Source organism: Candoia aspera, chromosome 7 (genome assembly GCF_035149785.1).
Source record: "Candoia aspera isolate rCanAsp1 chromosome 7, rCanAsp1.hap2, whole genome shotgun sequence".
NCBI lineage: Eukaryota > Metazoa > Chordata > Lepidosauria > Squamata > Boidae > Candoia > Candoia aspera.
In genome coordinates this window covers 2,985,615-3,002,333 of record NC_086159.1, presented here as the reverse complement: position 1 = coordinate 3,002,333, position 16,719 = coordinate 2,985,615, and the positions used below count along the sequence as shown (strand labels likewise).

The 16,719-nt window shown below is 39.9% G+C and overlaps 1 protein-coding gene across 3 annotated transcripts in view; it reads left to right on the top strand.

Moving 5' to 3' along the window:
- The window catches only part of CELF2 (CUGBP Elav-like family member 2), a 330,160-nt gene extending 313,889 nt beyond the window's left edge, over positions 1-16,271 (top strand). For 2 of the 3 annotated variants that reach the window (XM_063309524.1, XM_063309523.1), the window contains exons 11-14: positions 3,407-3,586; positions 8,384-8,527; positions 13,088-13,259; positions 14,677-16,271. In XM_063309524.1, the coding sequence (XP_063165594.1) occupies positions 3,407-3,586; positions 8,384-8,527; positions 13,088-13,215 (452 nt within the window). In that variant the 3' untranslated portion in view covers positions 13,216-13,259; positions 14,677-16,271. Of the gene's footprint in view, positions 1-3,388; positions 3,587-8,383; positions 8,528-13,087; positions 13,260-14,676 lie in introns of all 3 variants that reach the window. The other variant, XM_063309522.1, reaches the window with a different exon arrangement.
- The last annotated feature ends 448 nt before the right edge of the window (positions 16,272-16,719 follow it).

Sequence of the window (16,719 nt, the reverse complement as noted above, 5' to 3'; positions counted from 1 at the left end):
CCCTCTCCTGTTGGGCCCAATACCCCTCTGTGCTCTCCAGTTGCACATAGCACTCACATCTACACCCCTCTATGCTAAGGAAGACCTTAGATGTCTCACAAGATAGGGTTGAAAAAGAGAAGGTTTGGGCAGATGGTCACTTCAAGGAGACAATATAGATGTAGATACTAGGAAACAGACCATAGACTAAATTGTCAGTCTTGGATTAAGTGCTTTGGTCAGATCTGCCCTAGGAGGTTGGCTGTTGTATACTTGCCATTCATCCCTCTAAACTGTCTGGTTCACCCACGGAGTTGTTCATCAGGAGTAAAGAAATTATTGGAGCTTTCATAATCACTATAAACTGGCACAGCAAACAAGATACTCATGCCATGTTTCTGTTTATCAAATGCTCAAGGAGGACATTATCTCAGATTTCAGAGTTTAAAAACAAGATAAACCTGCTGTTTCTCAGTTACTGCTCTGATTCCAGAAGTTGCATCTTCTCTATTTTTTTCCAGCTAGCAGTTGTGAGACTGAGTTGTTTATTAACCATTCCAGAAGGTTGGGTGCATCAAATATGTTATCCTTTCCTACATGTCCTTCTTTTCTTTCTGTATCAGTGGCGTCATACTCAGCAATGTTTCTCAACACCAGCCTCTCCCCTTCCTTTACTCCACAGATTTCAGGGAATAAGGACACTTTATTAAGGAAAAGCTCTGGCAGTTCTAGTACCACCTAAATGATACTTGTATCCTAACTTATGCACCAGGACCCTCTTGATCAGCACAGAGTATAGCACCGCAAGAAAGAACGGTCCTTCTCTTGATCTCCTCTTTATCAAAGACCCATGAAGGACATGCTTCTCGATTTCATAGAGTGTAAACAATTGAGCTGGGGGCAAGGATTATGAGGTTATCATCTTCTTTTATTGCTCCCAGGCCCGTACATTCAATAGCCAATTCTTTTTTTAAGTAAGTGTCTGGAGGGATCTTGCCACATACCTTTTTAAAGAGGATTAAATCACCATTTTGCCGCTTAAAGAAGTGTTAATTTGTACTTCCACCTTCAGACGTTCCTTTTGTTTAAGCTAGTTTAAGTTGCATTTCCTCTTTCTCAGTCTGAATAATGTGGAGAGTTTATGATATTTGGAGGTCTGTGTGAACATGGAATACTGCCTTATCAGTTAGCCAAACTGAATTCATGTATTTTTTGAGGACACTTTGTGCCATTCCTTAGTCAGCAGAAAAGTCATCAACTGTACCTCAGTCTTCATAGAGGCAAAGCTTCCAACGTATTGTTGACTTAAACTTTAACCCATGTTTCCCCCCCTTCCCTGACCCATAGGCTGCATTCACCAAACATACTAGGTTAAAACAGGGTTATCTCAGCTCAGTATGTTGCTTTTGACTGGAGTGACATGTAAGTCGCACAGAATAAAACAAAAATAAAATAAGTTGGGTGAATCTAGCCCACGTGGCTAGTGGACAGCTAGGTTCCTTGGGTTGACCATAATGAAGTTAACTCTGGGTGGGTTAAGGTTAGGGACACGGATTGGATTGAATTATTTTTAAACGATGAAATTGGTACTTTAAGTTGTTATAAGCCCTCAAGGCATATATTTCCCTCCTTCAAGGCCCACCCCACAACACAGGAGCATTCAGCCTGATTTGGATGGACTGAGACTGAAAAGGATGCCGTAAGATCTTTAAGATCTGCAAGGCGTAACTCGATTTCTTTAAGATCTGCAAGGCTTAACTCGATTTCTGCCCACAAAGATTTTTGGATCCACCTCTCTAGGATTAATCTGGAATTGCTCTGGGAACCACAGAAGAGGTTCAGATTGCCTAACTCCAATAGGAGAGGAGTTTAGAACAGAATGGCAACTGCACCCTCCTCCTTCATGAACCCTAACCATGTATAGCTGGAACACACAGGCCATTAAGAACCTGAAACTGGGTTCATGATAGGAAACTTTCCAGAGTCTCTGGGAAACAAAAGGCTTCCCTATTCATTGTTCTCTAATCATTTTAGGCTGGAGATGCCAGGGAAATAACTAGGACCCTCTGCATACAAAGCACTGTTGTTTTTTTAATGCAATTCTACCCATAGGTAATTCCATGCCTTGACTGACCTACTGCCTTCTAGGGGACAGTATGGGGACTGAATGGTCCTTCATATAAATAATTCCCAGTGTATGGAACCCAGCACGTCAGGGAAGCAGGGCAGCAAGGAGAAACCATGGACGTCTACATGATCATGCTATATCCCTTTGCATCTGCTGGTCTCTCTCCACCTGACTTTTTTTTAATGTTTTTTTTAATTAATAGCAATTAAATAGGAAATTTTGCATACTGCAAAGGATAACACCAACTTTCTTTCTGAGAAAGCTGCTGAGGTCCTACCTAGCCCAGGAAGTTATTATTTAAAAACTTAAAAATGAATACCCACAGCTGACTAGCTTGCTTGAAAGTGTGTCCATTTTCTTCTAAAACAGACAGAGGGGAAACTGAATGGGAAAGAGCATCCTCATAGACTAGAGGAGTGGTAGGGAATGACTTCCCAAATTGCTTTTGGGGAAATGGGCATTTTATGATGGACTATGTCTCCTGTGACACTCATTTTGAGGACAGGTGAGCTATTGGTACGACCATTTTGTGAGATGATGCACAGCACATTCTCAGGTGTACCTACCTCCCACCAAAGTTTTCCTACTTGTTAGCCCAAAGCACCCTCACATGCTCGTTTTCAGTTATGTGAGCTGATGTGGCAGCAAAATTCTAGTTCATTCTTAGTTGTGGCAGATTCTTTGGTCATCTGTCCTCTAGAGACTTGTATCTAGAACAGTGTTTCCCCACCTGGGCAACATTGAGATGTGTGGACTTTAACTCCCAAGATGTGATGAGCAGTGGCCATGCTGGCTGGGAATTCTGGAAGTTGAGGTCCACACATGTCAAAGTTGCCCAGGTGGGGAAACACTGTTCTAGAATCAACTGTAATCGCACCAAAACAACTTTAATGAGGACAGGCTTTATATTACTTCAGAGATGGCTGGGTGATGCTATGAAGACACCATAAATCACTTGTGGGAAAAGAGATTTCCAGGTGACCCTAGTATTTGCCAGGTGCTGCCTGCATGGGAAACTGAGTTGCTACTAACAATCATTCCTAACCCAAATCTCTGTGTGTGTCTCTCGATTGGATGCTGTCCTACCACCGCTGTTGTTTTTCTCTGTGCCATCTGTTGAAGTGACCAGTTTGTATTACTGTTATTCCTACCCCTGTGGTTACTATTTTTTATCTGCATGCACGGCTGTTGTTGTCGGTGTCATATTAATGCTAATGATGTTCGGAAAGCACTAATGAATAAGTGCAATTTCTTTTCTCTATTGTTGGGTTTTTTGTAAAGTTGCTCAAATGCTCTCAGGTATGGCTGCTCTGAATGGAGGACTCGGTGCAACAGGCTTGACCAATGGTACAGCTGGCACAATGGATGCCCTCACTCAAGCCTACTCAGGAATACAGCAGTATGCCGCCGCGGCACTGCCCACCCTCTACAGTCAAACTTTGCTACAACAACAAAGTGCTGCAGGCAGCCAGAAAGAAGGTAAACCATTTAGGCTGGGGGAGGTAGGGGGAGGGAATGCCAAAGGAGGCAAGGAAGAGGTCCTTAATCCAAAGGGAAGCCAAAAGCAAATGAAATTTAGCCTTCCTCTAAAATTAGTTTATTAGTACAGCTGCTGCTACCATTACTATTAAACTCCAACATTAAGTAGAGTTTTCTCATCCCATGATACCCTCCCAACACTCACGGCTTATTTATTTTAATTTGTTTATTTATTTATTTTCTATCCCACCTTTATTATTTTTATAAATAAATCAAGGCGGGGAACATACCGAATTCTCCTTCCTCCTCCTCTTTCCCCCACAACAAGAACCCTGTGAGGTGGGTTGAGCTGAGAGAGAGGGACTGGCCCAAGGTCACCCAGCCAGTATTCGTGCCTAAGGTGGGACTAGAACTCTCCTACCACGCCTGATTGGCTCTTGGGCTGAGAGAGAGGGACTGGCCCAGAGTCGCCCAACTGGCTTTTGTGCCTAAGGCGGGACTAGAACTGTCCTACCACGCCTGATTGGCTCTTGGGCTGAGAGAGAGGGGCTGGCCCAAGGGCACCCAGCCAGCTTTCGTGCCTAAGGCGGGACTAGAACTCTCCTACCACGCCTGATTGGCTCTTGGGCTGAGAGTGTGTGACTGGCCCAAGGTCACCCAGCCGGTATTCGTGCCTAAGGCGGGACTAGAACTCTCCTACCACGCCTGATTGGCTCTTGGGCTGAGAGAGAGGGGCTGGCCCAAGGGCACCCAGCCGGCTTTCGTGCCTAAGGCGGGACTAGAACTCTCCTACCACGCCTGATTGGCTCTTGGGCTGAGAGAGTGTGACTGGCCCAAGGTCACCCAGCTGGCTTTCATGCCTAAGGCAGGACTAGAACTCTCCTATTACGCCTGATTGGCTCTTGGGCTGAGAGAGAGGGACTGGCCCAAGGTCACCCAGCCGGCTTTCGTGCCTAAGGCGGGACTAGAACTCTCATACCACGCCTGATTGGCTCTTGGCTGAGAGAGTGTGACTGGCCCAAGGTCACCCAGCCGGCTTTCATGCCTAAGGCAGGACTAGAACTCTCCTATTACACCTGATTGGCTCTTGGGCTGAGAGAGAGGGACTGGCCCAAGGTCACCCAGCCGGCTTTCATGCCTAAGGCGGGACTAGAACTCTCCGTCTCCTGGTTTCTAGCCTGGTCCTTAACCACTACACCAAACTGGCCCTTATGCTTATGTTGCGACAGTTGGAAATAACTGGAAAAATGTAGGATACATTTCAATTTTCAAAGAATAAATTAGTTTCCTTATGTTTGCCCTATCCTCCTAGCAAAAACAGCAATGTTAATATGGAAACATGGTTCTCAAAGGAGCCTGATTCATCTGGATATACTGAAGCTACTATCTAGTTAGATTGTTAAGGAATATCTCAGTGCAGAAAAATGGAAACTTTGAGATTCCTAAAACTCTTTACGAAGTCACCGACTCATCGAAATTGACACTGAACTGGAACTAAGCTGCCCCTAAGTAGTCTTGCCTGCATGGAAACCTTTGGCGTGGAGAATATATAGGAACCCTATAAATATTTAATTTCCCAGCACACAAAATTCCTTTTAGGCATTTGCTCAAAGAATTTTACCACCCACTGCTTTTCTAATGCAAAAATAGATATTGTCTGCTGCTTTGGCAAAAAAAAAAAAAAACGTGCTAGAGGTTCAAACCATGCTTGAAATCTTTTTCCATTTCTGGCGGAGAAGGAGCTCCCCTGTCTGGATTTGCATGTACACTGCAAACATGTAGCTTTTGTAACTAAACAGTGTTTGGAGGTTAATGGCCAAATCCATCGTTGTTACATTGAAGGGTTGCTTATTTAATTGAGAGTCTTGAGGGAAAGCAAATAAATGATTTATTGCTTCATATTCAGTGCCAATAGAGCAAAATAAACCCAGGAAGTCAACATTGAGAATAAATTAATACTAATTGCAAGATATTTAATGGAAAAAGGGGGGGGGGGTTCTATCCATTCATTCCTTAGGTCTCTCCCTGTCCTTCGAGGCCTTTTGTTACTTTAGGGAAGTGGTTGTCTTCCATCTAATTCCTTGCTCATTTAGGACTGGAAAGAAACAATGCCAAATAGGTTTAGGAAATTTGCATTGATGGTCAAGCAGGAATTGGGCCATCAGAGTTATCAACAGTCCTTTAAGAAGAACACTCCAGATTAGATATGCCATTTTCCTGGCCCTTGGCTGTAATAAAGGACAATGAGGAGGAGGAGGATGGAGGAAAGCTGGATCCATCTCTTTTTTTTATTACTCAAAGGTATCTATTCTATAATAGAACGTGCCACTTATATAACACATAAGGCTTGTTAATATTAAAATGGGCATTTGCAGAACTGCCAACCACCTGGAACCCACTTTAAAAAGCCACTTTTGCATGCATAAAGTAAACTTACCCTGCTACTTCTGCCAATTCCTTTCCCCTCCTCATGGACAGACTACCTGAGCAGGTAACAAGTACCTGAACTCCTTCTTGGCCCTCCCCCGTTGTCAGGACAACCCAGCTGCCAATCCAACAGCAGCAGCCAATCAGCAGCATTGAGCAGGGAGGAGGAGGAGGAGGGAGGCAAGAGGGCTACCTGGCAGCTCAGGAAAAAGAGGCTGAATAAACAGAGCCAAAGCCCAGGAGTCAAAGTAGAGAGAAAAACTAAAGGATAGAGAGCCCTGATGAGAAAGGGCAACAGAAAGGAGGCAGCAGCTGAGAAAAATGGGGGGAGAGAGGCATTTTTTATTCCTCCCTCAGAGTTGCATGAGGGAAAAGTTTCCCTCAGGTTGAGCTAAGATTGGGAAGAGGCAAAGAGCCCAGAAGCTCTGCCAGGAAAAGGCGAAGAAAAAGCCAGGACTTGAACAAAATAGGAAGCAGAAACTAAAAAATGACCAAAGACAGACTGAACTCTGTTGATAGAGGAGTTTAGCTCTATAGAGAGGGACCAGAGAGACAGACAGGGATGAAGGCGACAGACACAGAGAAGTGAGCCATACAGAAATATATTGGAAATGTAGAATAGAAAGATGTGAAAATACAGTCATGTCCTTGAGATGGGCGGCTGTATAAATTGGATGGATGGAGAAACTGGACCTTAAAGAATACAGTGTAGATAAAGTGCTTATAGAAAATAGATTGTTAAAAGATAGATAATAGTTTTGTTGTTGTTTGGTGGGTGGATCAAAATAAGAACCTGCAACGCTCCTACAGAACAAATCTGAATTTTAGCTGTGCTTTTTAGGAGTCCTACTGACATTTAGAGACAGGAGTGACAAAAGGTCAAGATGGTGGTTGCAACTGAGCAATCAAAGCTGCCATCATAATTTTTTGACCACCCGGCTAGTTGCAGTCCCAAGGAGGGATGTATAATTTCCAGGAATTCTAATGCAACCAGAAAAACTGAAACTTGCAGGGAAAATTAGATGCAAGTAATAATTACAGGTAGTCCTTGATTTACAACCACAATAGGGACTGGAAAATTCATTGTTAAGCAATACTGTCATTAAGGAAGGAATCACATGACTGCACCCCATTTTACGACATTTTTTGTGGCAGTCGTTAAGCAAATCACATGGATCCCCATTGATTTTGCTTTTCAAAATCTTGCTGGGTAGGTCGCAAATGGTGATCACGTGACCCCGGGAATGCTGCAACCATCATAAATACATGCCAGTTGCCAAGCGCTCAAATTTTGATCACATGACTGCGGGGACACTGCAACGGTCTTAAGTGTGAGGACCAGTTGTAAGTCACTTTTTCAGTGCTGTTATAACTTTGAACAGCTGCTAAATAATGGTCATAAGTCAAGGACTACCTGTATAATCATTTTATACCCCACTTTACATATAGATATAAAGCCATTTTGTTACATATAAAATTCATAACATATAGCCTGGTTATAAAAGCCATGTTTGGTATTTAACATTGAATGCTAGTGTTTATTCATACAGTAATAATAAATTTATGGACTGAATTTACTTTCAAATGTTTTTGTTGCAAATAGACTTGCCAGGAATGTAGCATCTCTTCATTTTTTACCTATTTAGGAGAACCAAGAAGGCAAAAAGTTAATGTGAAAGCAGGAAAAAAAAATCAGCATTGGGGTAAAATAAAAGAGCAGTATTCTAAACTTTGTTCTCCATGGCAGGAAACAGATACAAAAAGGACAATTTTTCTGCCAACAACTGCAAAATAAGAGCAGAACAAAACATAAAATACATATTTTGGCGTATGAAATGTCCAAGAATTCTTGTTTCTAAATCATTGTCTCTATCAGCATGTTTCTGATCTTTTGTTATTTTTGTTGTTAGTTTATCATTTTCACAGACCTCTGAAAATTGTGTTGAGAAAGGTTTCTCTCCCTGATAGTTTATTTCATAAGTTGGTTTTTAAGTCTATTGGAGTTTGGTGACTCTAATAAATATAAATAATAAATAAATACCAGTTTCTTTTACACTTCAACCGTTTCATAGACAATGTAAAAATAAATATTTGAACTGCTTCACAGTCCTTTTTGTTTTCAATTTTCCTTATTTATTCATTCATTCATTCATTCATTCATTTAAATTCATTGCCACGTAACCCCAATGGACCCAATTTGTGGGGGGAGAGACTTTGAGTAAAAAAATAAAACATCTTTGTTTCCCCTCCAGTCCTAACATATTTGGAAGACACCACGGGAAAAGCGTGGGATCAGTTATACTTAGTGAGTGTTCTCAGCATAAAACGAAAGAACTGATTCTGGCTGCCTGTTCTCTCTTTTCTTAAAAGGTCCGGAAGGAGCAAACCTTTTCATTTATCATCTCCCACAAGAGTTTGGCGACCAGGACATTCTGCAGATGTTTATGCCTTTTGGAAATGTTATTTCTGCTAAGGTCTTCATTGACAAACAGACCAATCTGAGCAAGTGTTTTGGTATGTAACATTCAGCAGGGAACAACAAAAATCCAGTGTGGTATCTGCCCTTTTATCTTCCCCTTTCCCCAAACTAACATCTTAGATTCAACATTTATCGATGTATTCTGCCTTCCACCAGAGAGTTGTAGGTATGTTCTTTCTGCAGTACAGATCATTCTAGTGTGATCCACAGCTGGTTATCTGAACACTGTCTCTTCTCTTTAGGACAAACATGTTCCTGGGCCTCAAGTTTGGTTTACTTGTCTAAACTCCAATTCTTGCACTCTTGGCTTTTCACTTTAAAAGGTCTCTCAGGTTGAGTTCAACCTCTGGTGGTTTTTTGGACACAGCCATGTTGTGTCCAAAATAAGTTGTTTCTTGATAACAACAATTAATTGTTTGTCTATTACTTCAGTTGTGGGCTGCTTCCACCACAGACAACTGTAAGCTGTAAGCACTCTACATTCATAACAAAGATTTAAATGGTGTTAAAACGTTAACAATCTGCATCTTGAGGCATCACATAAATATTCTCCCAATAAAACAAACAATGCCTGGATTTACCAGGTGGGGGTGCATCTACATTTCACAGCCCAAAGTTTCTTGGCATCCCCAAGTCTTAATGGTACCATCAGGTACTAAGTAGGCCCAGCCTTGCTTAGCTTTTTGAGATCAGCCAAGAACAGCTAGGTTCTATGTTGACCATTCAGGTGTAGGCCACTCTTAAGACCACCAGGAAGGCCACTCTTAACAATCCACTTGGGGATGAACAAACGATTTAGGAGTAGGACATCCCAAAGACAATCCACACCTCCATGGCACAGTTAACAGCCATTCAGGTGTAGGGACAATGCAGCCACCCTGGAAGACATATATGGGGTCCCCTCACCAATCTTTGCCCAGATTGAAGAAGCTGCTTGGACAAGCAGCAAAACATTTCTACCAAAAAGAAAGAAATCCAGTTGCCATGACTCAACCTACAGACAATTCCACCTGGATGACTGAGAATCTTCATCGACATACTTCATGTCAAAAGTTTTTTAAAATGTACATTATTTATTTTCTATTTACTACGTACTTACAGGCTTTTTCCTTCCCAAGTTCTTCGGAATAGCCAAGTCTTGAAAGCTTTTTGGAATGTTAACAAGGAAGGAGCTAATCTAATTTACAACTGGGAAGGTTCATCCCTGGGTTCCTGGCAGTTAACATTCTCTTTAAAAAAGGACCAGAAGAGAACCTTCTCTTTCAGGTCTTTTGGATCTGAAGCAGAAGTCAGTAGGATAAGATTATCTCAAAGATATCCAGGTCCCAAACAGCGTAGGATGGATGATAACCAGCACCTTGAATGAACTTGAATCATAGCTAAACTAAAGGCACTGTTTGCTACCCTAGAGAAGTGTTAGCTTCACCGTCACTAGATGTGTTCAAGCAGAGGCTGGGCAACCATTTGTCAGAGATCCTTGAATCTGGATTCCTGCAGTGAGCAAGTTGGCCTTGATAGTCTCAAGGGCTCTTTCCACTCTACAGTTGTAAGGTTCACCACCTGGGATTCATTGCTGATGTGAATTAGAGGCATTAGTTAACACCCACTCCTGGTCATTCTCTACCAGATAAATTTATCTTTATGTTCTTGATCAGGGAGGTGTTTTGCTTTGTTTTGTCCTCTACAACCATTTCAATGAAAAAAGGAAAGACCGTGAAAGCTTCATAATAAAGTGAAATGTTTCTTTCCTCACAGCAACTCCTATTAATCTTGAAAAGTGCAAGCACTGGTGGTTGAACCAGGAAAAATACATAAAAAATTATTTTCCTAGATGCACAACAGAACTGTCAAATGCATAAAACTAATTAGATCCTATGTGAAGGAATGTCATTTATTAGACAATCAAGCTACCTTATTACAAGTGTCTAATTATTCTTTATTGAGAATAATAATAATAATAATAAGGCCCTCTCCGTGTTTAACTCATTACTTGCAGATTACATTAAATACAATTTCCTGCCCTAAGAAAGACTCTGCAGTTGTATTGTAAATGCAATATAGTCGCATTCATAGACAGAGCATACAGTATTTGATAAATAATTATTCCTTCTGATGCCAGTTCTAGTTCTCCCATTTGATGCAAATTTGCAGCTAAAATTGCATCATCCACACCTAAGCAATATCAATAGACTCGGTGTATCTGCATGGCATTATCTCCAATGATGCTGTTATAATTCATTCAAGATGGAATATTTACAGAGAAGAACAGAAGTAGGAACTGAATATAACGCAAAATGGAATGAACTAGCTGGATGAGGACAGTGAGAAAGGGACTCATTGGCTGAACCACACAATATGTTTAACCCTAATCCTAAATTCATTGGAGGACCTGAAGGGCCAGTTTAGGGACAGAATGTCATGGAGGAAATCTGTGTCCGTGGTCAGCAGGAGTCAGCATTGACTTGATGGCACATAATCAGTCGATCCCAGGATAATAAAACTCAACGGCTATGTTCATGTGACATGCGATGCCCCAACAAATAAACCATCTTATGGCTTAATGCAATCACCTGGCTCGTACAATTTGCTAAGACTATGGCTTGGTTTCCCATAACATACTCAACCACATAGAATTGAGACCTGTTTTAGGCCAGTTTAGCTATCCTGGCTATGAATAGGAAAAAAAAAACCCAGGATGATTTCATTACCTAGTATCTTACTTCTTGGTTGACTCTGAAAAGCCATTTTAAAATGTCCTTAGGGATAGAAGATATCGTTGTCGAGAGGTATCAGTGTAAAAATTAGAATATTGTAATATAGCTAGCATGCAAGTATACACCTGGTAGCTAAAGTAAATAAATAGGTAAACCAAAATATAGAAGTCTGAAGGGCTTGTAATCATAATTAAAATGACTCCACATACTGCAATTTTAAAAACACAAAACGTTTTCCATTCCTTCTCCAAACAACAGGAAGTTAAAGATCAGCCTTAACTGGATCACTGTCCTGGGTGAATTATGGTTTTGGTGGGGTCTTAACTATAAGTTACTGGAGCCAGCACATTGTCCATCCAGTATCACACCCACTCTCCAGCTGCTTCTGCTACTGCAAAATGTTCTTTTTTCCCGTTTGCACAGAATAGACCACTCCACCTCTGCTTATCTATGAAGGGGCAGATATACAGGTAGTCCTTGCTTAACGACCACAATTGGGAGTGGAATTTTGGTTGCTAAGCAAAACAGTTATTAAGTGAATCCGACCTGATTTTACAACCTTTTTTACTACAATTGTTAAGCAAATCACTGCTGTCTTTAAGCGAACTGTGTGGTTGTTAAGCTAATCACACGGTTCCCCATTGATTTTGCTTGCCAGAAGCCAGCCAGGAAGGTCAAAAATGGCAATCACGTGACCACAGGGTGCTGCAACGGTCATAAATGCGAACCGGTTGCCAAGTGCCCAAATTGTGATTACGCGACCGCAGGGACACTGCAACAGTCATAAGTGTGAGGACCAGTTGTAAGTCGTTTTTTTCAACACCATTGTAATTCCGAACCGCCATTAAACAAATGGTTGTTAAGTGAGGACTACCTGTATATTCAGTGACCAGTTAGATCCAATTAATCAAACCTTGCTTCTAAAAAAAAAGTTGTTTGCAATGGCAATGGGGTGCCGATCATAACCCAATAATTCCTCTGGATTTCTGGCAAGAACATTGCATGCAACAGAGATTTCTTCTCAGCATGAAGATGACTTTTGACATAATTTCCTGTTAGGTAGAGAGGTTATTTAATGCATGGCCTAGTAAGAAAATAGTCAAATAAAATCGAAAATCTCTTTCCTCCTGTATGCACATTAATTATTTTCTTAAAAAGGAAAGGTCTGAGTGCCTATTTATGAACAGGAATTTGGGGGAAGGAACATTGCAAATGATGTATTCTGCCTTCAGTCCAAATGGCACCATCATTTTCCCACTTTCTCCTGCCCCATCTCTAAGATGAACTGACACTGATAACACACTGGCCATTTCCCCAATATACAGACCCAGGCCCATTGAAACTTAGTAAATGCATTAGCACAACATACAATGTTTGGTCAGAGTTTTTATTTGTTTTGGTGGCCTAGCAAGTTTTGCAGATCAAATTTGGTCACTTTATGGTTCAAGATCTGGAAATTAACCAGAAAATTAATTGGATATAAAATAGCATCCCTTTTACCCAATGGATCTGGCAGATCTGATGTCTTAGAACCCGAAGTTTGAAACGATGACCACATGGTTCTATTTTGGACCAAAAATACTGAACTTCTACACATCCGAAAGCAGTTTGGGTTTTGTAATCAATGGAGGAACAACTGAGAAAGGAGAATTGTCCATTAAAGCCAGAAAAGAGCAACAAAACAGAAGTGGCGGTAAGGGAATTAGGAAGCAAGCAGGAGTGACAGAGCTGAGGAAAAGAAATCAGGGGCATCTCAGTCTTTGTGCAGGAAAAACACTGTGAAAGCATCCAAGTGTTTAGGATTTTCTGCTGGTTCTCACGCCTTCCTTTTTTCTCTCCCCCCACCACCTTTCCTCCCTTGCCCACTTTTGTGCATTCTAGGTTTTGTTAGCTATGACAATCCTGTCTCTGCACAGGCTGCAATACAGGCGATGAACGGCTTTCAAATTGGCATGAAACGCCTGAAAGTTCAGCTGAAGCGCTCAAAAAACGACAGCAAACCTTACTGACCGTTCTCCCAGGAGCTTTCTGCTCTTAATTTAGATTTCTTAGGGTAAGTCTGTTGAGCAAGCCCACCCTTCCTTGGGGTGGGGTTGAGAAAGAACATAAGAACACCTGGCCCACCACCTCTAAGAGACAGACATTTGACAATCCTGCTTCCATTTTCCCCACCTGATTAAGAGACACTTGGCTAACCTAACCAAAAATAACATTGTGGGATGACCTACAAGATTTGAATTAACAATTCAGATTTTTATTTTGATTAGTGTTGAAGGGAAAGCACCCATGCACATGCTACAATTTTAATAATTCTTGCTGTCGAAAAAGAAAAATTGCAACTTGACTTTCTCAGCCCCAGTGTCCTTAATTCTTTGGATGGGGATAATGAAAGCAGTTCTGAGTTATCTGAGGGGCACCAGTTGTGAATTTGCTTAATCAAGCTATGGCCCTGGGCCAAGAAAGCAGCTCATTTAGAACAACACAGCTTTTTTTTCCATTACTTCAGTTTGTTTCTTTCTTTTTATTAAGAAGCTTTAATATTTACCATTCTTAGGGCTTCAGATCAACATGTGGTTATATTATCCTGCTAAACACTGGTTGTCTTCATATATTTCACCTATTTGTGTTTTGTTTTCCTTTTTTGTTTTTAAGTTCTTAAGGGTTTTGGTTTTTTTGTAAAGAGCATTAGTGTAAAAAAAAAAAAGACGTAGACATCTGTTTCTAAAGCTACAGGGTTTAAAAATAAATAAATAAGAATGACAATACTTGATGTTTCTTGAAAGATAAAAATTTAATAATAATAATAATAATAGATACAAAAGAAAGCCACAGGCCTGTAAATTTTATTTGTAAAAAGCATTTCTATTTTTATACAAAAATTTTTACTGCCTCAGAAATAATGGAAGTTATTTATTGCCTATTGTTAACTTATTGGATACCTAAAACCAGCTCTGTCTGGTTGCTAGATCATTTTGAAGTAGTCTCTAGAGTACACGTGCCAAGAATGGGTGCTTTTTCACCGTTGAACCCTACATCTTTTATGGTTCATAATTTCTCTCCTCTTGTTTGTATTTTGTCTTTGTTAACTTGTCTGTTCTTTCCATTATCTACTTTAAAATTTAGTTGTCTTGGGGTTTTCTTTTCTCTCACTCTTTCTCTTGATTCCCTTCAATCCACTTCTATACCTCTTGATGTTACCTCTGTTGAAATGGGGTCTCGATTCCCCCCCCCCTTTTCCTCCCCAGATGAAACAAGAATCCATTTTCTTTAACTCCTTTCCAATGGATTCTTTGGGACTCTTTCATTGTGGCCGTCGTTGACCAAGTGTACAGTTAATGCAAATTGTGTGAATGGCTGGGACTCTAATGATGAAAAATTTGCATTAGTTTTCTCCTGCACCCATTAAAATGATTTTTGTTTCTGCTGCATAGACTCTCCATAACTTTTTCCTCTTCCTTGTTTTTCCCTAGACATCTTCATGCCCGTTAGTTCATCGTTTGCCTAGCATGTCCCTGTGACGTCTTTAAAAAGTTTCATCGTCCCGTCATTGTTTCTGATGTCTTTCTGACCTCACATCATAATTTGGTTCTCCTACTGATCTTTGATCTATAGTTTGAACCTTTGAAATTTGCATGTGACCTCATCTAGCTATATGAATTCTGGGAAGTCAATGTGAAAAGCATTGCTGCATTTATGCAAGATCAAAATTTATTCGTAGTCAAATTAATGATAGGAGTACTAAAACACACACACACACACACACAAACACAACCTGTGGCAAAATGTTTTGTTAAAGTTTTCGGTGTTCCTTTTTCCTTTTTCCCCCCTTTTTTTCTTTTCTTTTTTCTGTTTAAAACAAAAACAAAAACCAGACTTGAAAGTATTAGACAGAGACTGGCATTCTGGCTGGTCTCTTAATGACATAGCAATATGTGTCCACAGGCACAGAATGTTGGTTTCTAACAGACTACTTCCGAAATAGTTTGAAATGAAGAACTGTCTGATTTTAAGTCTCTAGAGGTCTGTAATAGTTTTTACATTTTTCAGGCAGTGTAAAGTTTTTTGATAAGGCCATTTTAGGTGGCTCACTTTCTCATTAAGAATATATATATATAGAACCACTTTTTGTAGATTAGTATAAAAAAATATTTACCCTGTTTTAGGGCAAATGCTACCTATTTGTCACCTTTTGCTGAACTGACTCACAAGTTAGACAATCCATGAATTAATGCACATGAAAATTACCTATATTTTATACTGTTTTGATGTACAGGAGAAAGGTTATTGTAAGCTATTGTTTCATGTGGTGCTTTTGTGAATTAAGTTGTGGTCTCATCATTGGGGGGGTTCCTCATGGTCTTTAAGTGTTCTGTGTTTATAAACAGCAGGTTTGAAATTGGTTTTTACTTGAACATCAACAACAGAACAAAAAAAAATGAATTTCAAAAAATGAAAAAAAGTTGTTTGCTTAAAATTAAAAAAAAAAAAAGTTTTCATGTGAAAAATAAAAACTATTCCAGACTAAGTTTGTGTTGGCTTCTGTGAGGCATTGATGTCAATTTTTTTAAAATTATTATTGTGGACAATTTCGATGTGTTTGTGTTCAGCAAAATGTGATTCAGTTTTCCTTTTAGATAAATAAATAAATAAATAAATAATAAGAACTCGGTGGGGGGAAAAAATTAGTGCCAAATTCCAAAGGTACTTCTCTTCCTAGAGCTTCAGTGTGTTTCTTGTGTGAAGTAATTTGATAACATGGGTATTTTATTATGTGTTTTGTATAAATCCCTAATATTTAAAGGAAAAAAAAGAGGTTAAAAAGTTTGTTAACTTGCTATCCTGTGGTCTTGTTGCCTGAAATTGTTGTTGTTTGTTATTTCTCTTGGATGTTTTTTTGTAAAACATTGTACAAGTGCCCATGTCTCCCTTTTCCAACCATTCTGCGCATCAATGCTGTGAATGCAAGCCTCACAATGTAATTGCCTCATAATGTATTGAAACCTCTAAGGTGAGAAAGCTTTGAACTTCTAACCCTTTCCACCCAGAGTTGTCTTGAGTGTTAATTTTTATACAGTCACCATTTTGCTGTTTATTTTATATATATATATATATATATATATATATATATATATATATATTGATATATATATTGATATATATATTGATATATATCAGTGTTTCTCAACCTTGGCAACTTTAAGCTGTGTGGACTTCAACTCCCAGAATTCCCCAGCCAGCATGGGAGTTGAAGTCCACATATCTTAAAGTTGCCAAGGTTGAGAAACACTGATAATACACACACACACACACACACACACAGACATACACACACATACACACACATACACACAAACATATACATATATATATATATATACATACACACATACACACACACATATACACACACACACACATACACACACACACACACTTAATTTTTTGTGCTTTATTTAATACATGGTCGAAATCAGAAAAATGCACAGGGCAGATCTGAAGGACAAAAAATATTT